Source organism: Sinohyriopsis cumingii, chromosome 9 (genome assembly GCF_028554795.1).
Source record: "Sinohyriopsis cumingii isolate HCF-2022 chromosome 9, ASM2855479v2, whole genome shotgun sequence".
Lineage (NCBI taxonomy): Eukaryota > Metazoa > Mollusca > Bivalvia > Unionida > Unionidae > Sinohyriopsis > Sinohyriopsis cumingii.
In genome coordinates, this window is record NC_142969.1 from 40,665,261 (window position 1) to 40,691,224 (window position 25,964).

At 36.0% G+C, this 25,964-nt stretch overlaps 2 protein-coding genes across 3 annotated transcripts in view; both read right to left on the minus strand.

Moving 5' to 3' along the window:
- LOC149791607 (uncharacterized) overlaps positions 1 to 11,676 on the minus strand; it is a 29,420-nt gene extending 17,744 nt beyond the window's left edge. The window contains exons 1-4 of one of the 2 annotated variants that reach the window (XM_089970159.1): positions 11,583 to 11,676; positions 6,900 to 7,232; positions 5,874 to 6,209; positions 1,651 to 1,773 (exon numbers count right to left, since the gene is read on the minus strand). In XM_089970159.1, the coding sequence (XP_089826285.1) occupies positions 1,651 to 1,773; positions 5,874 to 6,209; positions 6,900 to 7,232; positions 11,583 to 11,661 (871 nt within the window). In that variant the 5' untranslated portion in view covers positions 11,662 to 11,676. Of the gene's footprint in view, positions 1 to 1,650; positions 1,774 to 5,873; positions 6,210 to 6,899; positions 7,233 to 10,061; positions 10,387 to 11,582 lie in introns of those variants that run through there. The other variant, XM_089970160.1, reaches the window with a different exon arrangement.
- A 6,370-nt stretch (positions 11,677 to 18,046) lies between these two features.
- Positions 18,047 to 25,964, minus strand: part of LOC149791608 (transient receptor potential cation channel subfamily V member 4-like) — a 31,784-nt gene continuing 23,866 nt past the window's right edge. The window contains exon 3 of the mRNA XM_089970161.1: positions 18,047 to 24,337. Coding sequence (XP_089826287.1) covers positions 20,693 to 24,337 — 3,645 coding nt within the window. The 3' untranslated portion in view covers positions 18,047 to 20,692. The remainder of the gene's footprint in view (positions 24,338 to 25,964) is intronic.

Sequence of the window (25,964 nt, forward strand, 5' to 3'; positions counted from 1 at the left end):
GGAACTTCCTTTGCGTTCAGATGACAAGTTTGGTGCAATTTGTTTTTTCTCATTATTATTGTTTTATGCAGCTCTCGTGCATAATCCATAAACACTTCTACCTGAAGTCATTCGAACTTCCTGCGGCTATTGATGGATTCACATAACAACTTTCTCACAAATGTCATGTATTCCGTGCGCATATATTAAACCCCTTTCATAATCGCAGAGTTTTTAATTTTGTCGTCATGAAGAGGATTTTATTTTTCATCTGCGTTATATTATGTAATAGCTGGAATATACAACGGGGCGATTCTCAAATGTATAGAAACAAATTTTACCTCGGGAACAACAGAACCTGCAGTATTCGATAGGCATGAACAGATCAGGTTCAGCTAATAGCACCGCAAAATCCAATTATATAAAGCAATACCTATCAACTAATACTTAGTGTCCGTTGCTCTATCTTAAAGACAGGCATGTGAGCCAGTACGCATGATCTATAACATAATTCACTTTACAGCTGGCTTCGTCTGTTACACTAGCCCAAGTCGTCATAGTCTAGTAATTTTCCATTTCTATTTTGTGTAATATGCACAAGTGTGACTGTTTAAGTAACTTTTAGAGTTGGTGACATTGTGACAGAACTGGAATTTGAATTCAACGAAATTTCTCAATGTATTTATTTACTTACGCATGCGCGAAGCCATTGTCACATAATCAATGTACTATTTTTTTTACTGTTTTGTTTTGGTTAGATTTTGTGAAATTATAAAATTAAACGAAAAAAATTATACTTAAAAGTCTGTTGAAAATGAAAATGTTCATGTATTGGTTCTGTATTTTAAATATCATAGCTAATTAATTGTTTTAATATTTGTGACAACAATAATTCCAGCATATATCTAGATGGCACGATTGCATCAGAACAGAAATTGTAAACTATCCATCTCTCTCTCTCTCTCTCTCTCTCTCTCTCTCTCTCTCTCTCTCTATATATATATATATATATATATATATATATATATATATATATATATATATATATATATATATATATATATATATATATATATGTGTGTGTGTGTGTGTGTGTGTGTGTGTGTGTGTGTGTGATACATCAAAAGACTGTAGCACAGTAGCACATTCCCACACTACAGGCCACTGGCACGTTAGTATATTCGAGACTACAGGCACATCAACATATTCAATATTGGCATTTACTGGTGATAATCTGACAGAAATGGAATTTGAATTCACCGAAATTTCTCAATATATTTATTTACTTACCACTGCACTGGAATTTATTTGGAACTTTTATACATTTGTACTTGTACTAAAACTTTTAGGAGTATTTGTGATTTAATTCAGAATACTCTTAAGTTCATTTTAAATTTTCACTCTTGCATTCAAAGGAAATAAATTATTTGTTAAAATGTACAAAACTGGTTAGTTATCGCTCTTTTCTATTACTTAGTTTCAGACCTTAGAGTGATATATATATATATATATATATATATATATATATATATATATATATATATATATATATATATATATATATAGAGAGAGAGAGAGAGAGAGAGAGAGAGAGAGAGAGAGAGAGAGAGAGAGAGAGAGAGGGAGGTAGTCAGCTCAGATGGACAGTGTCTGATCTACACTATATATTACCTCTTCTTTTTATGATAGCCGCACTGATTACCACAATCACGAAAATTATAAACAATCCAGATACGCATATCATTACTAAGGTCAACGTCAAGGTCGAATGTTTTTCCTCCTCCTTTTCTGCGTCTTGAAAAAAAGAAAACATTGAAGGTTATTTGGAACAGCATAATAATCAAAGTATCTTACTGTTGATAGTGGCTATGCATCGAAGAAGCATCTTCTTGTATTTTTTCAGCATTTCCTTCTCCTCACGCCCATACTTCAGGAAACCCGTAGTCTAAACAAGAAAAAATAAATAGAGGCATCACCACGTTTTGTTTGACAGTGTTGATATAAAGATGGACTGCAGTTACAAAGAAGTCATCACCTAAGTTCCCATACTTCCCCAGGTGTCTCGCCCCTTATCTCGATACATTCATCAGATTGAGGGGCGATAGTTGTGCACGGACATTGTCCGGTTGTGTTGGTGGCCAGATCTTTTCTCCACGTCTCAGACAGAGAGCAGAGAGCATTCTCCAGTTCGACTGTTCAGGAAACCATCTGCATCCTAATTTCACCTGGAGGAACAAAGTTTTCCACCCTTTTGCTCTACAACTCTCTGTAATTTCTAGGTACTTCACCATCTTCCTCTCGTATGTCTCTTCAATTCGTTCTTCCCTTTGGACGGTCAGTAGTTCAACCAAGATAATCCTTTTTGCAGACTTAAATCATACACTTATATATATTTATACCACATGCATTAAAAAATAACATGGCATTTAAAGTAGTGGTATAAGGCAATTTGATACACCAGTATTATTGCTATATCAAATTGTGATCCGCCCATATCGCAATAATACGCATATATAAACATTCTCGAGACCGTCTGCAGTTGATACTAGATCAATGATAAATTTCCACACATTAATCATTAGTGACGTATGAAAATAACGATTAAAAGTATTAATAATTCCGGTTTTCCAAATTTAATATGGTACACATTTTCATCACAATCCTTTCTGCTTTCTGTTCCTCCTCCCCTGTCATGCATAACGGACAAACTATGCAGAAATGTGGAAAAGGAATTCGGGCTGGATTAAAACCTTGAAATTGAAGTTACACAAAGTAAACCTACAATAATATGGTTCGCCGTAATCGTATGTGTGCAACTTCCTTGGGATTTATCTACAGTGTTTATATAATCAATGATACAAAGTTGCAAATCATGTGGACATTATACGGTAAATGTCTCGGTTACGTGGTACACATAATGTGATGTTTTAAAGTTTTGTTGTTGTTGTTGTTTCTTAAACGTACTATATAATGTTCTAAATTCGATTATACTTAATTAAATATGAATGTCCAAAGCCCCCCCCCCCCCCCTCTCTCTCTCTCTCTCTCGACCATCGAAGCAAGATACGGGTGTCAAAGTGACCAAAGGATAAGAGAGAGAGAGAGAGAGAGAGTTTATGGCCGGTGGTACTGGTACTAAAGCAGAATAATGACTTGGATCAACTGTAAATATTTTAAAATAGTTTGATTACTTCTTGTTGGTTCGTCATTTCGCTAAGTTTTTATTTCATATTAATTTTCGTGCGCCGATAAGTGAATGGCAGCGTTTATGTGAATGGCATAGCTAACCATGTGTTTGTAGTGCTCTACTTTTATTACTAAAACAATTTTTCATTTTAAATCTTAAGTATGTATTGCATTGATTTAATCAATGTAAAGAAAAATAGAAACTAAAATAAGAAAACAATCAACTTATCAATATGCAAAGGTGATTGTGAATAGCCACAAAAGGCATAGAACTGCATTTTGTAGCTGACACACTCGAGGATATAATATAGTAATAATATAATATATAATAATAATATCTAATAAGCCAAAGGGGTATCTTTACCGAGCGAATTCAACCCTGGCGTGAATCCTGCTAGAAGTCACTTGTTTTCCCCTGATTTCCTAGGGCCTCTCTACAACTACTGCTGTAAACTGGAAATTCCAACTCGCTATAAATACTTTTTCTCTAATTAATGCATGACCACACATATCACAACTACACATTTACAATTTCACAATTGCCTGTCAACCTCACAACTGCATGGTTTCTCCTCGTTACATTTCCGTAACGTAGCGCCAGTATTTGACGCCATAAAAATATACAACTCAAACAGCAAATACAGCGGACTACTTTCCCTACGCTACTCTAGGTCAGTCAAATGATGACTGTAAGGTTCATCTCGCCTCTAACTCTACATCCTATTCACCGTCGTTACAACAATACAAGGCGTATCCCGATGACGGAACATTCCCTTCTCAGTTATTCTGCAGTACATTTTACGAGTCCCAATCATTAATACTGCACATGGAGTCACACAATCAATGCACTCAGTTGATTTTAATAGGGATTACTTGGCGAAAGGGACACTTATGCAGCTCTGACCTGAACTAAATCATGCCATCATGAAATCTCACTAACACGGCACTGCGTGCCGTTAGCTCCTAGTAATTGGCTAATTATTCGGGCTGAGGACTGTATCCCCAGCACCGACTTCCCATAAACAAATGATCACAAAAATCTAAGAAATTCTTAAAAGAGAAAGGTATATACTTGTGGCGCATACCCCAAATTTAGTGCTATAGCAGAGAGAGAGAGAGGAGAACACGACTAAAATTTAAATACAGCAGTCAGTAAATATAATTTCTGCATGATATTTACAGGTGTATATGATATTTCCAGCTCTAATAAGTACAGTAAAACGTCACATAGCTATATTTAGCGGTGACTTTGGGAGCTATATCAACATAAATGTTACATCTCACGTGTACCGGCGTGCCACACATACATTCTCTCCATACCACGGTCCATTGGGCAGCGAGGTTAACCATGGACTGGTGTCGATTCAGGAAGAGTGGTGTACCAGTTTCATGCATTGAAATATCTGAGAAAAAATCTGGTATTCTCAAAACTCTTGAAAAAGCAAATGTCAAACCCAAGCTCAAAAGACCAAACCTGTACATGATACTCAGGGTGTGTCTACGTCATTGAAAGATAGCAAGGTAGCAGAAGGAGGCAAATTATAAAAATGTTGAAAGTTCTATGATCCAAGTTTTTATTCTAATTAATATTAGAGACTGGTAAAGCACTGGGACTTCGAGTCTAAACTCGAGCTAGCTGCTTGACCACGTTCGAGTTGTATATTTTTTACGGCGTGAACCTGGCCTTATGAGCAATTCTCGAAAAGACTAAAAAAATTCTCAACTGTACGGAAAACTCTCTCTCCTTCTCTCTCTCTCTCTCTCTCTCTCTCTCTCTCTTTACATTTCAATGTTTGCAGTCGAAAATTGTCCATAACTGAAAGTTCTTGACATCGTTTTGTTCAAATCAGAAGTGAGGAAACGTTATCTGAGAGTCTATATATTGTTCCATATGCAAAAATAGGAAAATATTCCAAACCCAAAATGGTGCACAAATAAGACACATCGTCAACAGTAGAAAATTAGTGTATTTTCCATCAAAATGCGTGAGACTGTGCGAACGCTTGAATGGCCGGCCATGAACCAAAGTTACTCATCCGTCACCTATTTCGTATTTTGCATAGAGTTAGAATTTAAAGAAAAAGAATTTCCATGGGTTTCCTCTCTGGTTATACTGGATATGAAAAAGGACCTTGCATATGTTAGGTATTGTTTAAAAGAACCTTTAATTTTCTTTATTTTGACGTATGATTTATGGGTTATCATGGGTTATAGAGTATACAGCATGGCCTTACTTTAAATATGCACCTCTCAAAAAACTGCTAGCTCCGCTTGGTCACTTTCACATCCTGAGGTAACTTGTGAAAAAAGAGCCGATAACTTTCTTTTATATTTGATATATTTGGTAATTCATTCATTCACTTTCAGAAGCTGGTATTGTCTAGTTTGGCAAAATTCATTTTCCCTATTTTAATAGCTGCTAAACATAGTGTACTTTAAACTAATTCATTTCTTGAACGCAAGGGATCAGTCATTTTAGTTAGCAGTGTGCTTAGATCGTTTACAATTTCCACAAGTACAATATCCAATAAAATTTCAGCCACAATTCATGAATGTAACATAGAGGTATACGAACATTCTCTCCATTGTGCATGTTGCAAATGTAAACAGCTTCACCTTACATCGACCACTGTCTCAAAAGTCCATGATATCTGTAGAGAGCCCCCATTTTGTATCTCAAATAAGGGAAGGAAATATACAATATTTACCTCTGGTGCTTTGAATATTTGACTGCACATCCTTGTCGACATTATTTAGATTGGAAGCAGTGCAGTAAATATATATTTCTTGATAGCTGTCAGCAGAGAAAGTCAACGTGCTGTAAGAAATAACGAGGTCTGCTTGTGCCTGTCCGGGGACCGAAACCGGCTGTCGCTCATTTTGAATGGAATGGTTTTCTATCAGTTCCGGTGTCTCATGCCCACGTTGCTTATACCAACGAAAGTTTGCCGGTGGTCTGCTTCCGTTCGGAGATGTATCACAAAGGAATTCTCTTGTAGTTTCGTTCTCTTGGAAGACTGCTAGCTGCACGGTAGTGACAGGAACTGAAGTATGAAACCTTTATTAATATAACTTCTAGTCACACACAGATCAACTACGTTTTCGAGAAAGTTTAGTGCCTATACCTTTCGGTGCACTGGTTGGTTGGGTTTAAAAATTTACAAATTGGCCTAGAGTATATGGTACACGAGGATGTTTAAACCGGTGTTACCAAGTTGACTAGTCTAGCTCTGCCCATTCATACCTATTCCCAACTATATACGTTTAGCAAAGAATGATTTACTTCCCCTCATATAAATAAATTAGCCTTGCCTGCGAATATGTGTCCAACATCTTTGGTGTCAGATGCATTATTCGGAGGAATAGCAATTTCGTACTTACAATATACACTGGTCCATATAAGGAGGATTTATCTGGCATGTATCATGATCGGTACACTTACAAAACTCATGTTATTATTGTAAATATCCGCTTATAACATGATTCAGTTAATTACTTTATCCATTGGGATGACTTAAAAGATGGTGGAAAGTGATTGAAAGGCAGTCAAAAATTCTCAGACGTCACAGCAACCCCATATATTGCTCACACTTTTCACTCATACAAGCAGACTGTGCAGACGCGATGAACAACTCTCTCGATGGATGCATGCATGCATGCATGGATCAGACAAATAGGAATTATTGTAGTAACAACGTTTCTACTTGTAGTACTAGTAACAGGAAGATGCTTACCTCCAACTGTTACGAGAAAGAAATTACTAATTCCGGAACGCTCACAAATCCACCCGGTTTGATGGTCTTCAATTTGTATGTTATGCTGAACAAGTGTAAATACTCTGTCTTCTTTACAAGTCACGGTGTAGCGGCGTTGTAAATCCGACTGCATCCAGATGCATGAGGTTGTGTTGAAGATGTCGATGGAATACGATGTGTATGGTCTTCGATAAAAACGAACATCATCATATTTCGATCCTTCGTAGGCATCACATGTCAATTCAAGGGAATCCCCAATCTTCATGTAATCGGAACCATTCGACGAAAGGAATACATATCCGTTTGTAATTTCTGCAAAAGAAATGGTAAATGTACAGGCAGACAGATATAGATAGGTAGCCTGAGAGAGGTGTTCCAAACGGAATGAACCGGAGCAGAGCAAACAAATTGCTATCTGATCAATAAAGGAATTTAATTTGAAAAATAAAATCAATGTTGATCAAACCTACCCAGGTAAAGATATAATCCCTGCCTCGTCACTCACACTACCACACATGAGTGTTTGTTTTAGTAGCGAGTATTCACGTAGTTAGAAACTAATTTTAGGAGTAATTCTGTTTATCACCTTACTAACACCCCTCCTCTCCAGAAAAGGTATACTACCTGATTATACCCGATGTAAAACGCACTCAAGAAAGGGAATACTCTCTGATTAAGCCTGATGTCACAAGCCCTGCAGAAAAGGAATACTACTTGATTAAATCTGCTTTTACACCCCCTCCAGAAAAGGAATACTGTCCGATAAAGCCTGATGTTACACGCTCTCTAGAAATGGAATACAACCTAATTAAGTCTGATGTTACAAGCCCTCCAGTAAGGGAATACTACATGATTAAGCCTGATGTTACAAGCCCTCCAGTAAGGGAATACTACATGATTAAGCCTAATGTTACAAGCCCTCCAGTAAGGGAATACTACATGATTAAGCCTGATATCACAAGCCCTCCAGTAAGGAAATACTACATGATTAAGCCTGGTGTTACAAGCCCTCCAGTAAGGCAATACTACATGATAAAGCCTGATGTTACACGCCCTCCAGTAAGGAAATATTACATGATTAAGCCTGATGTCACAAGCCCTCCAGTAAGGGGATAGATGAATTTGATTTGAAAAACGAAATGAATGTTAATCAAACCTGAACTTCATGACAAGAAGAAAAGGCAACGACCAAGGTAAAGATTTAACCGCTCCTTCGTCAAGTCAACCATTATTGATAATACCTCATATAACCTTTTAGTAGCGATTATCCACCTAGTTAGGAAACAGCTGTGGGAGCAATCCTGGTTTTCCCTGAGATAGTACTGTTATGGTTTCGATCGGTCAATCACCTTTACTTAGTCTTCCCTTACCCACGCTCCAGAAAGGAATCCTAACTAATTAAGCCTGATGTCACAAGTATTCCAGGAAATGAAGACTACCTAAATTTGACTGATGTCCAAGTATTCCAGGAAATGAATACTACCTAATTGAGCCTGATGTCCAAGTATTCCAGGAAATGAATACTACCTAATTGAGCCTGATGTCCAAGTATTCCAGGAAATGAATATTTCCTAATTGAGCATGATGTCCAAGTATTCGAGGAAAGGCATAATATCTAATTAAGCCTAATGTTACACGCCCTCCAGAAAGGAAATACTACCCGATGAACCCTGGCGTCAAATCTCCAGGAAAGGAATACTACATAATTAAGCCTGATGTCCCTCCTCCAGAAAAGGAATACTAACTGATTAAGCCTGATACTTTAATACCTTATATAATCTCAACATATCCGTAACGTTCATCTTATTGGTTCTTCTACATCGCATTATCAGAAACTTAAGAACAGTGTATACCATACGTACTCGCTTATAATCCGAGCCAAATCGCAAAGAATTAAGATCCTGGAATGTTGTAGTATCATGTGCCTGCAGATCAGAATCTATGTTGGTTGTTCTACTGATTACTCCTAATAAACTGCATAGACCCAGATCTGCCGACGGAAATTGCGCCGGCAGATCAGGGTCTGTGTAGTTTGCAGTTGGATTCGACTTATAAGCGAGTAAGACGATGTATCAACCATGACCCTAATTACACCATTCTCAAAGGAACCATAATCGAATAGCATTAATCTACATCGAAGAATTCGCTTCAAAAGCAGAAATCCATGAAAGCTGCATTTAGAGCTTTAGTTATTGACAATCAGTATATCTTCAACCAATATTTTACAAGAATGGCAATAGACGTAATCTGGAGCCACATGCTTTTCCATACTTGATTGATACAGAACAATGGGTTTTCTTTCGCACAAGAGTGAGGGTGGTCTTAAGATAATTTTAGAAATCATGTTACTAAAGACTATGCTTACATTGCAAAAAAATGGTCACAGTGAGTAAGTCACACACACGCGCACACACACACACGCACACACACACACACGCGCGCGCGCGCTTTCTATTCCTTACTAATACCTTTATCAGGTAGATGGGCAAATCGAGGGTTGAATATCGGAAGAAGAGTTAAAACAAGCATGAGAGAGCTGAAACAAATTAAAATTCTAGTAAAGACAACGGACAATATACTTTGACCGATGAAACAAAATCGGAACTTAAAATTGTAAAATAATGGAAATGCATAAATTTATGTAAACCTTGATAATATGTACGGAAACATCTGACTTTGATTTCAATTCTGTTGATCACTGCTCAAAATGACGAGATGGTCACAATCAGCAAATCACACACACACCTTGTACAAAGAGAGACAGACAGACAGATGGTGACCTTCACATGGTGATGGATTACAGTACAGGGTTGACAGCACATAACTGTAAATGTAAATCTCTCTCATTAACCTACATATACGTAGATTTATCTCTTTCAGCTACAAACATCCCGGGTAAGAAAATGATACCATTATTGGCTGATCTCGCTCAAAAACTTCGAACTGTCCCGTGGAAAAAAGAAAAAGATTATAGAGGTTTAGTAATGTTGGAAATTCCATTGTTCCAAATATCATTCCTGAACAAATATGGTAAACTAGGCATATATATGTGTGTGTGTGTGTGTGAGAGAGAGAGAGAGAGAGAGAGAGAGAGCGAGAGAGAGAGAGATGTCCTATGTAATTTCCGTTCTTTCAACATACTATCCTTATCCAGAGAGATCATGATCCACAGGTAGCAAATCACCGGAATCTTCCACTCCATGTTGGAGTAATTTCCTTGGGGGTCACGAAATGTCTATTGAAAGTTTACACCCTTGTCACGCTAATACTCCCAACGTCTTAGCTGTAATCCCCGCAACGTTTTTTAGCTTCCTTTAAATCGTCCCTTTCGCTGTATAGCAAGATAGGATACTACTTTTACCTCTGGTGTTATGTATATGGAGTACTTGATTAAAAAACACCGTGAAGTTTGTAAATACCGGATTCATTTTTGGGGAATGGCATTCATGAAAGACGAGGCTTGACAGACCTTTTCTATGTTGATCGAGATGAAGGTCTTAGTCATTTATGAAAGGTGCGCCACAAAGTTGAGTAAATAATTTACATGCGTATGAAACCTTTCAATAATATTTGACTAACATCACGTAAGCAAATAACGACATCAGTATTTCAAATTAGAGCAGAACAGAATTTTATTGATTGCAAAAATAGCACATAGTCATTTAAACATATAATTTATGCACAATGCATTATTTCATAAATGAATGAATAACGGCGATTAAAAAAATGTGTGCACATAAATCCTCGCAAAGAGAGAGAGAGAGAGAGAGAGAGTCATTATTCAAATATTTACTTAGAGATATTTTGCAGTTGTAAAATATTCATTTTGGAGTTTATACATGCTTTGTTTATGTCAATAATCAGGATTAATATAAGATTTATTTTCTAAGCGAGTGGTATGAAGGACAGATTAAGATGAAACGGTATTCATCTTCGACCACTCTATTTATATAATGTTCACATATTATTTCATTTCGTTCGTTTCCAACCTCTCTACCAGTCTTCGACATTTAACTGTTGTGATGAAACGCTTGATTTACTTAAAACCTTTCAACCGCTCCAGTGGCCTAGTGGTTAGAGCGTCCGCTTCAGGAAGAAAAAAAAAGAAATAAAGAGCGTCCGCCTCGAATGCTGGAGGTCGAATGTTCGAACCCCGGCCTAGTCATACCAAAGACTTATAAAAATGGTACTAACAGCAGCCTCGCTAGGAGCTCAGCATTAAGAGGTTAGTGTTAGGACTGGTCGGTCTGGTGTCCGGATAATGCGACGAAACTAAATCACTTTATATCATTTGCGAGATTTTTCTAGGTTTATAAACTTCACGAAGAAAAATCAGCAGGTAAATCGTTAAATTATATTTTACGCCACTTGTTTCAGGTCACGAAACGGGAAGAATAATCAGACATGTTTATTTTAGTACAAATCTGAAGACGAGACGATATATGTAGAAGCGTCAATTTGGTGAAGAGAATAACTTTCACATTGCTATAGATTACGCAATGAAGAGTTAGTAGTATGCACTGACCCAAGTAGACTGCATTGTTTACAGCGACTGTAACCTACGTCCAATAAATTAAATAGCGTGTTCTATTTAAAGAAAATGTGCGAAGGAAACGTTCCGTTCAAATAAAATTCCATATTCTGGAATATCGAACTGCTTACCTACATCCAATAAATTAAATAGCGTGTTCCATTTAAAGAAAATGTGCAAAGGAAACGTTCCGTTCAAATAAAATTCCATATTCTGGAATATCGAACTGCTTATTATTACAAAAATTGTATATATCTGTCCATCCTCTCCTTTACAGCTCTCGATGATTACAGTTTTGGGTTTCTGTTAAAGCTGTTCAGATAGAATTGTATAATACCGTATTTGTGATGTGTGTTCCATAAGCATGTACAAGTTTACAATAATAAACTATCGAATTGAATTGTAAATGAGAAGTCATCCTATAAGGTGTATAAACCTAAAATAGCACGTAAACAGTCTGTTGAAACACAAAAAAGGAAGACATATTATGGTATCTAGACGTTTCGTTCTGGTCTTATGATTGTAAAGTTCTTAATGTATCTGTGTCTCGGTTTTGAAAGCGATCTCTTCCATATGTGTGCCTGTTCGTCTGTCTGTCCGATACTTCAGATTGGTAGTTAGCATGTCAAAATGGTATTAAGTGAACGAGAAATATTTTTATTATTGACTTCTTCGCTGGGTTACCTGGGAGGGAGATCAAATTCTAGTTAACAAAATGCTCCATCTCACTGACATTTTCAAATATTTTGGCCATCTTTTTGCATATTGAGTCATGATGGGAAGGTACTACTATTAGATGATTCTAGTAGGTCCTTGTAGTTGGGTATGAAATATCATATATAGATATCCATGAGCTGTTTTTGTTTCAAAGCAAAATAATAATTCATAATTATACTTCAGTATTTAATGTACATATAGTATTGAAGACATTGTCATGTATTTAATGTACATATAGTATTGAAGACATTGTCATGTATTTAATGTACATATAGTATTGAAGACATTGCATGTATTTAATGTACAGATATATTTGAAGACATTGTCATGCATTTAATGTACATATAGTATTGAAGACATTGTCATGTATTTAATGTACAGATAGTATTGAAGACATTGCATGTATTTAATGTACAGATAGTATTGAAGACATTGCATGTATTTAATGTACAGATAGATTTGAAGACATTGTCATGCATTTAATGTACATATAGTATTGAAGACATTGTCATGTATTTAATGTACAGATAGTATTGAAGACATTGCATGTATTTAATGTACAGATAGATTTGAAGACATTGTCATGTATTTAATGTACAAAGTATTGAAGACATTACATGTATTTAATGTACAGATAGTATTGAAGACATTGTCATGTATTTAATGTACAGATAGTATTGAAGACATTGTCATGTATTTAATGTACAGATAGTATTGAAGACATTGTCATGTATTTAATGTACAGATAGTATTGAAGACGTTGTCATGTATTTAATGTACAAAGTATGTACAGATAGTATTGAAGACGTTGTCATGTATTTAATGTACAAAGTATTGAAGACATTGTCATGCATTTAATGTACAGATAGTATTGAAGACATTGCATGTATTTAATGTACAGATAGTATTGAAGACGTTGTCATGTATTTAATGTACAAAGTATTGAAGACATTGCATGTATTTAATGTACAGATAGTATTGAAGACATTGCATGTATTTAATGTACAGATAGATTTGAAGACATTGTCATGTATTTAATGTACAGATAGTATTGAAGACATTGTCATGTATTTAATGTACAGATAGTATTGAAGACATTGTCATGTATTTAATGTACAGATAGTATTGAAGACATTGTCATGTATTTAATGTACAGATAGTATTGTGATACTCATTTAACTCCTTTATTCCTGTCAACCATGAAGAGTATTTGATCTGAGGAAAAGCAGAACTATAATGTTCTAGCCAAGATTTTTCTGCTGACCATGTCCCTGTTTCTCAATTGTCTGAGACAGCCGTGATTAAGTATGTATGTACGACACCAAGTACGAAAGCATGTTTATTTATAAAGTTACCTGAACCACTTTAGTAGCAAAAAATCTTCAAGGGCCAGTGCGTTTTAGCGACGGATGCTAAATAAAGTTTGATTTCCTATGCGGACACATATTACATAATTTTCCTACTCGTTACTCCTTATGCGCAGAGATTTTTCCTGATGGATGATCCTTAGTTGAGAGTCAGACTAAATAATCGATAATGCACCGATGTAGATACTTCGCAATTCGTTTGAAAATATTATATTTATAACAATCCGTGACGTGATGAATCAACCAGCAAGAGTGCAGCGAAATGCATAGATGAATGAACTAGCTACACACACATACAGACACACACACACACACAGGTCGGAAGTTTGCTTTGTAAAAACGATCAGTAAGATAATAAAGAAGAAACCAACATGTAAATGAAAATAATAATATGATTTATTCAAATTTTATAATACACAATAAAACATTTTGTCTACATTATACTTTACACTTGCCGTTTTATAAATTATGAAAATGATAGAAAATGAGTGATTAGAAATGTCGATACCTTGTAATATCTCGTGTACATAAGTGTGCAAAACCGCACCAACTGTTAACTGTTTCACATTACTTATTCATACAAAAAATATCTCCAAAACCTCCAATGAAAGATACAAAATTCTCTTAGGAAATCGGTTTAAATGCTTTGCTGCTCTAGTGGAATGGGTGCAATTAAAAATGTTGCTATCGTGTCGCAACAAAGTATGAACCTAATTGCACAAAAAAAAGAAAGGTAAACCAAATGACTTAGAGGTTAATATACAGTGGTCTATACATTAGAGGTTAATCTGTACATTATATTATAGGATTAAATGATCATGGTTGGGTATTTATCGATGTGTAAATTTTACCTAATCACTCACAAAGTTTACATAAAGTCCTTCACTTTTATGTACATCGAAGGTTTCTTTCATTAGCCTCTTAAATGCGGTAGAATACATAGCCCTATCTTAGCTAGCTTAGATTCAACGATTCTTTATACAGTGATACGGGGTAGAATGTCATTGCGGGTCATGCCAGTGATATACTGTTATGATCAATATTTTAATATATAAAAAATGGCTGTTGCGGTTAAACTAGGAATATAGCTTAATTTTTTTTATTTTTTTTTGTTGAAAATTACGTTTGCGTATGGCACGTGTTGTTATAGCAACGTCGTTTTTACTTTCTACGCATTTCGATCTTTCAAAAGCAAAATCGTGTCCATTTTTAGTGACATCCCTTGGTTGACATAGGACCTTGACCTTTAATAACCGATGCTGTAACATGTTTTTGAGGCGAAATGCAATAATTTCCGAAGATTGTCTTCTAAAGCCTGTCATATGCCTTCTTCGGCAAAAGTGATGAGTGTTGGAGTGCAGGAAGGTCTGTGCAATTACATTATTTTAACTTCTAATGGTCGATTTTAAGCACTGGCTTGTCATTTTTTATCGGAAATCACAGGAATGGGTGGGTGGGAGCTTGTTGTTATTATTAGTGTGTAAGGCGATGATATAGATAAAACTTCACATTAAATAATTTGGTAACAGGGAATCAAAAGTAGTCCGCAGAATTTATCGATGTGTAAAAAATTCCAGATCAGTATCACGTAAGACTCGCTCAATTTATAATAATTGAAATTATATATATATATATATATATATATATATATATATATATATATATATATATATATATATATATATATATAATAATAATAATAATAATGATAATAATAATAACAAAACTCCAAGTTTGATCTTAATGCAAGAGCAAAAGGCAAAATGATCACTTCCGTAGAACATCAAATGCGATGTCGAGGATACTGCGTCTGGTGCTATTCCCATCCTGGCTACAATCTACTGATGCATTTATACCAAAAAAATTGAATGCGCAATAAATATAAATAAATATACAGTGGTCTTTGCTAATATGTTCTATTACTGCATGTAGAAGAATGACAAAAAATATAAAATGCTGAAAAATAATATCAAATTGAATCTTCTAATAAACAATACACAACAAAATGCTTTCATATTTTGATATAGTTTGTTTACTATCGTGTCCGTATAAAATGCAGGTTAATGTCTACTTTTATATACAAATGTATTCATCTAAACATACTCCTTGTAATTAATTGACTTTGAAATTTAATGCTGTCAAAATACATGGTGACACCCAACACAATGGAGAAATCGTCAAGAGATGCGTAGCCACGCCTACTCCTGAAGCCGCAGCTGTTGTCACTACTCTTTGTATGCCAGCTGCTAATATGGCGACATTTACGTTACGCGTGCACTAAGGGACTAAATGATCTGAAAATTGCTTGAAAGGTATTAACATTCAAGCTTAATCAATTTAACTATGATAAACATTTTTTAAGCCCAGGCTACTTGGAGAATACGAAACATTTGAAGATCTATCAAAATGTGACTCAGCTACCGTCCAACTTCAAAAGGAATTGCCAAAAACCAAACATCATCGTGGATGTTGAACATCGTAAAATTTAAAATGTGAAAATATATGATAGCAATGTTCAGAATAAATATAAAAATAAAAAGCCACTGGTACTGCTGATAGTGACTTTGTACTGTTGTACGTTTTGGTTAATTTCTTTCTAAAAGTTAACCAGTGGCGTCACTAGGGTTGCTGTCATACAGTGCGGTAACTCAGTGTCACCCCCCCCCCCCATGGACCCCTTCCTGCACAAAAAGTTTAACACTTTTACAGTCATGGGTGGTAACTCATGGTGTCACCCCCATGGGCCACCTTCCTGCACAAAAATTCAAACATTTAATAGACAATCATGCGCGGTATGCCATGGTGTCACCCCAACGGACCCCTTCCTGCACAAAAAATCAAACATGTTACAGTCATGGGTGGTAACTCATGCACACCCTTCCTGCACGAAAATTCAAACTTTTATAGACAGTCATGTGCGGCAACTCGGGAATTCCTAATTTACGTATTGGTACAAGAGGATTTATGTTGAAAGTTCCATTTCATATGTTGAGAATCTGGAATTTATCGGTTGAATTACACAGAGATAATTGAAAATTATATCTCCAATGTCGAGCTTTTAGACTGTATCTTCTGAATTACACGGCGGTTGTTGAAATTTTAATGTCATATGTCGAGATATTCAATTTAACATGAATCACATTGATTGTGCTGCAAGTTCTATTTCGTATGTTGAGTTTTTAGATTGTTGAATTACACAGCGGTGATTGGACATTTTATTGTGCTTGTCAGAATTTTTATTTTTATATGGTGAAATTATATGTTGGTGTTAAAGTTAACATTATACAATGTCCACTTTAACAATTCAAAATAATATCGAGTATTAAGATACATCATTCCTGTATTCAGTTATGAGGCGCCATTACATTTTATGCATTTACAGTTTGAAAGTTACCATTCACAGGTCGGGAACGGACCACGTTATTTTTAACCAAGGAGGCTGCTTCTCGTTGCTGTGAAATTCAACTGATGAAATCTAAATACTCGCCATATGAAATGGAACTTTCATGACAAACAGTTGCATACAACGTGTGACTTAGGGATTCTCGACATGTGATATTGGAATTTCAACCACCGCTGTGTAATTCAAAATATACACTGTAAAACGTCGACATAGGAAATAGAACTTTAAACCACCACTCTATAATTCCACATATAACATCTAAAATCTCGATCTAGAAAATGGAACTTTAAGGACATCCAGTTTGATCCAACACGTGATTTTGGATTTTTCGACATACCACATCGAAATTTCAACTGCACCTTTCTGATTGTACCAGCTTTTGTCCGCTACGGCGCCTCATGCTTTTTGTGCGCGATCTCTTTGCTAATGTCGAATTATTCCTCAGGGCATGAAAGTAGATTGTTTTAAAAGATACATTTTTTAGGTGGGCGGGGCTTGGGGATTCACCAATCGTGCTTTTGACAGGTAGTCTAACTGTGCCCAAACAAATCCTTTCTTAAACATATTTTGTCACCCAACACTATGATTCATCTGAAAGATACTACGTGAAATTCAAACATTAATCCATTGTCAAATGAACACTGTTAAATAATGTAATTGTGTCGCTAATGGATATGCATTGTATTCTTTTCCTAAATGTCTTCTAAAAAATTAAAATTTAAAGTAAACAAATGTGTGTTGCCCAAAATACTTTCCTAATTATGATTACTTCAGATACGACCTGTCAGCACACAAACAATATCTATCTGCAAAAACACATGGAATCTACAAAAAATACATAGACTCTAAAATAACACATATAATCTATAATAATAAAAGAAAACAGAATCTACAACACATGGAATCTAAGTAAAATACTGTTAAAAGTGCATATCTAAAGGATGCTATTTTGTAAATAATGATTTGAGAAAAGAAATCTTTAAGAGATATTACATATAAGAAACACACGCACACACACACACACACACACACACACACACACACACACATATATATATATATATATATATATATATACACACACACACACACACACACACATATACATACACGTACCGTATTTACTCACTTATAAGTTGAATGCAACTTATAACATCATGCGGCCACAGATTAAAATCTATATATTTTTTGTTCTATTGATTACTCCTAACAGATCACATAAGACCCAGATCTGCCAGTACATTATGAGACGGTAGATCTGGATCTGTGCAGATCACAATGATAATCGACTTATATACGAGTATAGACAGTAACTGTGTTTTTTCGAAATCACACATACGCTCTCATATCTTATTTTTAAAATCTCTGTTCATTAAAACTGCTAATGTAAAATATACTCTTTATAAGTGTGCTCTGAAAATAAATGTACTCGGTATGTCACAGTCATGCATCCTGGATCTTGTGTATTCTAAAATTAAATACTTCAAAAACATTCTCATAGAAGATAAAGTGTATATCTAAAATAATAGTATGTTAATTGTGTTCTAAAATAAAAGACTTTTTAATACCTTCTCTCAGCACAAAAATGGCATCCATTTACTTATGTTCTATAATGAAAAGCTTTCAAACACCAGTACAAAGTTATTTCATGTGGAAAACAAGTGTGAATCTAAAATACATTCGTTGTAATCCTACTTCTCAATCTCACACATTTTCAATGGAAAAAAGACATGTTTGCTGTTTGCATTCTGAAAATAAATGCCAATAAATGTCTAAATGTTATTTGTTTTAATTAAATTATACAAACAATGTGTGTAGTCTGAAATAGAAAGCTTTGAAAATGCACTCTATTACCAAATGTTTGAAATACCAAGACCAGAATATTACAGCATCAGATATTAAAATGTGTCTTTGTAGCATGGTTTTCAAATCTTGATACAGGAAATTGAATATCTAACGTCGCTATGATTCATACAGAGAATTAAGTGTTTCCAAATAATAACACTGTTGAGTTGCATTAGAAAAAAGTTAAACCTAAAACGTTACACATGTATGAATGACCTAAAATTATCAGGGCACAAATAAAAACAAAAACTTAACATGTCAACATTAAAGGAAGAAAAGGAAATAAATATAAAAATACACGTGTCACTTGAAATATATAAAATATCACATCCATGTATATATTTATATTAACTGTTTGTGTCCATCGTAAAATATTAGAGTTAGCAATATCAGTCTAAGACTATACAATTGAGACAAATTCGCGTGATCATCAGGCCTTAAATTATTTAACTTCGTTTGGGGGTGGGTGGGTTAATATTAATTTATTATATTATCGTAAATAACATCATTGGGGTAATATTTATACATTATATTGCATTATATCAATTTTACCCCGTTTAACTTCTTTTTTAGTTTTGAGGACATGCATAATTGGAGACTGTCGTACATACAGTATACAAAAACTGATGGCTGAGAGAAATCGTCAGATGCATCGTCATTATTCTTACTAGTGTCTAAAAATAGAAAGTAATATTCCGGTATCTACTATTATGTCAAATAAATAGTTTGAGTTTTTCATGCTATACATTTATTAATTAGATCACATCATTTCTATTGTGCTTTTTAATTACCTGTACTATAATTTCACAAAGAAGAATCAAGGATCAAAGATTCGTACTTGGGACACGAGGTGCTATATTCAATATTGTTATTGATAATAATCGCTACTTATATAGTGCGTTTATAAATTCATTACTTATTTCTAAGTTTATAATGCAATTTCGAATGAGAAGTGGCAATATTGTATTATACAGTGCGATCCACCCTACCCCCACCCCCGTATGAACCGTAATCTTTTCTTTCTAACACTGTATTTCAGAAAGATAATTAGAATTACCCATTTTGCACAATTACAGTAAGAGTGCTTATTTACCCTTCATTCTAGAATGCAACCTTGTCTCATAATTGAGCTATTTCCAAGTGGGCATATATACTCCTGTTCATTTAAGTTTTATCAGACCTTATTTTGATATCAATCAACATAAAATTCGTGGGGTTTTTTTTCCTATCAAATGAACTCCAATGAAATTCGAAGAGACTTAGCGGAATCTTATTTTCTGTTTTGTCCCGCGTCTTTTGTTTTTGCATTTTTTTATAACATTTATCATTCTAGAGTAAACGCTGTGAATAAAGTATTCCCTTTCTGTGTCTTTGTGTGCGTCAATAGTTGTCAGATACGGCAACAAATGGGAGAGTAATGACTAATCTACTGGTTTATAACATAACTGAAGTGTCATAAACTTTATCTCTCTTCTAAGCGAACCTCAAAAAGGTGACACAGCAAATATTTGAGTATTAATAATTTCATTGTTTTAAAAAATTGTCATGTGTTCCCTGATGATGGCGCCATCTCTTAGTGTTCTTCACAAATTCATTTACTTCTGGAAGCTCCAGATTCTGATAGAGTGGACTCGGTGCTACCTCATCCATAGCATTTATATGCTCTTCCATTTCATCTAGTTTCTTCTCAAACCCAACCTAGTTTTCAGACCATATTTAATATCTGCATGAGACTGTTCATAACCTTCGTTAAGTACTAATATGCTTCTTACAGAGTCGATTTAATATCAGTCGTGACTACTGCTGTGTTCCCTCTTCAAGGTTTTATCATGCCATTCGAAGTCGTTTGGTCTTTTGCCTATCCTGTCCTTGTTTCTAAAAACCAAACTTACAGTCTTCTTGGGAGTACTCATCTTCTTAAAGAAACATTAAGGTCTGATAGCGTAGTCTGAATCAGCCGTAACTGTTCTTGTGTTCTCTCCTCCATAGCTTTTGCACGCTGTTCCAGCTCAGTAAGCCTCTTCTCTGTGCTGTCCTCGTTTTCAACACCATCTTTACTATGCTCTAGTGAATAGCGATTTAGCTCGTCAGTTCCCATTTCAACGTACCAACGATTAAATTCAGACGAGTCCTCATTTTCAACATTATGACCAAGTGGTCCATAATGGATCTTTACACTTCCAAAAAGTCTACTCAGAGGGGAAAATGTTTCAATTTCAATTCCAAGACTTACTGACTCAATCCGCCAGTCCACTTGATGTTCTTGAAGTACTCTTGAGTAAGAATCATTCATCATGGCAATCAGAAGATTCAACAATATGATGGTGCCAAGTATAAGGTAAATGATGTAAAATATTTTGGAGTATGTAGCACTACGACCGACTTTCGAAAATTCGTTATCGACATCTACAGTTTGACCGTACAATGCATCCATTCCAAGCAACATATTGAAACTTAAGAAAAGCGTATCACCAGGGGTGTCATACTTCTGTGCAATTACATCTGAGACTTGGAATAAAACGTGCAAAGCGAACCCGAAGGCGAGCATCACGAACAAATAAACGATGATGAATCTCGACACATCTCGAAGAATCATGTTCAGCAGGAGGCGGTAAAAATAATGAATCATCTTTACGCCTCTTGTGAACGCAATAGACATCAGCCATCCAATGCAGATTGCAGCCGCAAGAAAGTAATCTTGGAATGCGTATCGAACGGAGAAAAGACCGACCCAAGCTGCAACCAAACCTGCAAATATTACACTGACGATCAGTAGCGTGTAATCAGCAATAGTATTCAGCGCGGCCGTGAATCCCTTTTTCCTTGACAGCTGAGTCCGCTTTACGAAGTCGCCTAACAATGCATATCGTACCAAGGAAAAGACAAAAAATATGATGATGACCGCAGGCTCCAAAGGCACGATTACGTACAACAAGATTGTAATGGCGTCGCTAGCATTTATGGAATCTGGGTTTGTCCTTAGCTTCCTCTGTAGTTCTACGCCAATAAATGTAAACAAACTCATGTAGATAATATGACAAACCAGAAGGAGGACAAACGTCCATGCTGTGAGTGAGGTGTAGTATTTTTCAACTAGTTTCATCGGGGGCAAGTCTAGGATCTGCGCCGATCTGGTTTTTATATCCTGTGTTATAAGCCAATCAAGGTATGAAAGACCCATGGTTGGAGAGATCTTGCCTCCAACACAACAGCCCTTTGTAGAATTATTTGTCGTGGGCGTAACGTGTGTTATATCAAACTGGAAATAGGTTGAATCCTGCGACTCAAACATTGTAACGTCCTTCATCATAAGTAGCCGTTTAATGATTTGTGGTGCTCCAATTTTGAAACTTAGACCCAAGACTGACAACCCATCATTGTTCGCAACGTCATTGGTGAGAAAAAGTATTGCCTGTCGTTTTAAGTATCGGTGTGTTTCCTTGCTGTCTTGTTCTGGGTAGGGAATGTTGTTCCTCTTACACCACCAAAAAACTACGTTTTCTAGGATAATATCAAATACATGCAGATGTTTTACCAATTTGCTAGGTTCGTTTACCGTCTTCTTCACAAGTCGATGTAGAGCGGTATCTCCGTTGCTGTCCTTAAGAGAAAGATCGGCATCGAGATAAATTAGACGCTTGACACATTCACCAAATCCTTCATCTGCCGCTAAATGAAGAGCGGTTTCTTTTTTTTCAAAATTTTGTTCATTGATCCTCGCATCTCGTTTAAAAGCTTCGAAGATGTCCAGCATTTTCTGCAATGCTTCTGGTTCGCCTGGCCTGACAGCTTCATGGAGTGGTGTATTACCATCGTTATCCTTATCTTTGAAACGGACGAATCTAAACTCCCACATCACACTAGGCTTGGCAAACTTTCCAGCAATGTGCAGGGCATTATTACCTTGAAAATCCTTTGCATTAAGACTTTCCCATGCATGTGTTTTAATTGTATAAGCGACCAATTCCTTTACGGTTTCAGGCGTGATTTGGGATGAATAGGCGGCTACATGTAAAGCAGTTTCCCCTTTGTTATTTTTTATGTCTGCTTCAGCCTTGCAAGACAAAAGTGATTTTACTGTTGCCTCATATCCACGAAGGCAAGCAATATGAAGAGGCGTATTTCCCTTTACATTTTGAGAATCAACTTTGATTTTTTCTTTAAATTTCTCGATAACTTTGAACTGATCATTCATGGCAGCATGGTGAAGAAAGGTATTCTTATCGCTGTCTGATTCCATTGGATTCAACCCCATTTGTAATAAAAAGTTGATTTTATCGCAACGACCACTTGCAGCTGCGATACAAAGTGGTGGTCTTGTTGCAATCGTGACACTAGATTGAGAGCTCAGGGCCAATGATTCTACAAGGATCTGCAACAAATCAGTGGTCTCACTTTGTATAGCATAGTACCATGTGTCGTGTCCTTCATGATTTCGGTGATTGAGATCGGCTCCTAGAGTGATCAACGTACGCACAATATCTACATGTTCGTTTTGTGCTGCCAGTAACAATGCAGTGTCCCCGAGTTCGTCCGGTTTATTGAAATGGGCACCATGTGCCACGAGTGTTTGCAGAACATCTAAGTAACCCTCTCTAGCAGCATGATGAATTGGAATTTCTCCTCCACGAATACATATATTAACATCTGTCTCTGCATGGGAAACTAGTAATTTTACAATTTCATTGTTTCCGTACGCTGAAGCAACGATTAAAGGCGCAACTAAGCCCAATTTTCTGGTTATATTTGGTGATGCGTTACTCTTTTTAAGGAGAAGTTCAACTGTGTGAGCATGCTCGTATCTCACGGCCCAATAGAGCGCCGTGGAACCCTTATCGTTCATCACGTTGGCATCTGCTCCTCTATCTAACAAGACTTGGACAGTGGCATTATGTCCCCATCTGGCTGCCCACAACAGGGCCGTGTCTTTCTTGCCATTCACATGGTTTACGTCCATACCACTATCAAGATACAGCTTCACAAGCTCAGTGCCACCGTGATATGCGGCTAGAAGAAGACAAGAAAACAGCCTCGGTCTCTGTCCTTCGATATCTACCGCAGTTTCCAGCTTCAGCGCTGCCAGTCGTTTGTCTGCATTTGTAAATTTTGATAAGAATGACTGCGCTAGTTGGAGATTTTTCTTCTCCGTGATAATGTGCAGCGCATTTCTCTTTCCATGTATTCCAGATTCCATGACTTCATACCAGTGACAGAGAAGTTCCTCATCTGCTTGTAAAATGATGTAGTTGGCAATGTCGTATTTTTCCTGTGAAACAGCGTAATGGAGGACATTCTGTCCTGTCTCGGGATGGACAATTGGAGGATCTGTTAGCTTGCCATTATTTTGAATCAAAGCAATATTTTGGCCAACACCTTCTCTGTTGTTCGCATCCACACAGGCAAAGAGAGCACGTCTTAGTTCTTCCAAGCGACGGTTGGTGGCAGTGGTTGGGCGAACTTTCTTTTCTGTCTCCTTCCTGTCGATAACAACACTGTTGATTGACACAGGTGTACCATTCAAGTGTGAATGAGTCTTTGATTCCCTTGATCTCCTCTGTAAATATAAATTTAGAAACAAATGTATTGATATGCAACCAGTACAAATGCACGGTTTTATTTTTTTCCAAGCTGAATAAAGTACCATCCATGTTTTATTTCGAGGTAATTTTATATCAACGAACATTTAATGTTGCTCTAAGTTCAGATTTGTATAGTATACTTGCATAGTATACAGAAATTATTAAGGATAGAAAAACAAAATTACAAAAAGAAAAGAAAAAATGAAACCACGTGATGTTTTAGACTTGTGGTTCGCCAAGATTGCTTCGATATAAGAAGCTGGATGGAAATTAGTGCAGGCTGGTGTCCTGCAGCGGATGAATTTGCGTTTGAGTTATAACGAGAAGTTGTATTTAACCATTCTGGTCAGTAGTATCGGACGCACTTATTACACGAAAAAATTGCATGTAGCATAAGTGATGATATATTTATAATACATGTAATCGGAAATCACTCGTACATTTTTGCCCTAGTAAGCATGCATGTCATCTTTCTTTCTTTCCTTCTTTATTTCTGCAGAATAAATGTAATTAATCAGTGGTAAAAAACGTAACAACTTCAATGTACATTCGGTATGAAACACACACAATTTCATTCATCTGCACTTGAACAGCAGGTCGATACAACAGATAACCCTTAGTTTTGTTATGTGATTAAAGCACATTTGAGGTCAGTGGCGTACTAAGGGGGTGCGAGAGGGCGGTCCGCCCCAAGTGACAGCAAGAAGGGGGTGGGGTGCCATCGGGATAGTTGAAATACCAGTAAAAGTTTTCAAGCCAAATGAAAAATTCGGCAAAGTAACAGATATTTCCAGTTTGCTTACGACAGCACTATACTGTTTAGTAAAAATCTCCTGGCAAACATAATATATTTTTCTGTGTGTTTACATTTTAAAATTATTTGTGGGGGTGCCAAATGAAGGATCCGCCCAGGGTATAAAATATTTTAGGTACGCCCCTGAATGAAGTTATTCTCTTTTCATATGTTAAATAACTCTTGATATAAATATACAAAACAAAATATATAGAGTGTATTCACGTAGTGATCTGAGCCATCCCGTTACGTCACTCTGCACCTTCGTCACTAAATAAGCACCTCTGCTTTTTGTTAATTTACTGTAAAATTTTGGATATTATCGACCAGTTTGGACACGAGCATATGTTTAGTATCTACCAAAATAGTTATAATCCCTTGCCTCTTTTTTTAAATTGCAATGGCTTGCCAAGGTCACTCTAATATATGTCTTCATAGAAATTTAAACTAAGCAAAATAATTAGTAAATACGTGTTGGCGTCTCTTTGCAAAAATGAAAAATTGCCCAAGCTCACTGGAGCACTTCCGTTGCTAACTCCTCATCCTATTTCCAGAATAAACAGTGTCGAAAACCTAAGTTATATTTCTTTATTAACCTTACGTTTTCCCATCCCATGAAAGGGGAAGAACTCCTTAGGCAATCTTGTGGAAAACATGGCATTCTTCTTTCCCTTGAAATGTTCCCACTTGTGGAATATTCAACTATGCGTTCAAATCTTTAATGTGAGTTTTTATTATTGCTACCCAAAATCAAATAAATAGATTTCGAAAGAACTGTTGGCTTGCCAGTTTCGTTTTTTTTTTTCTTC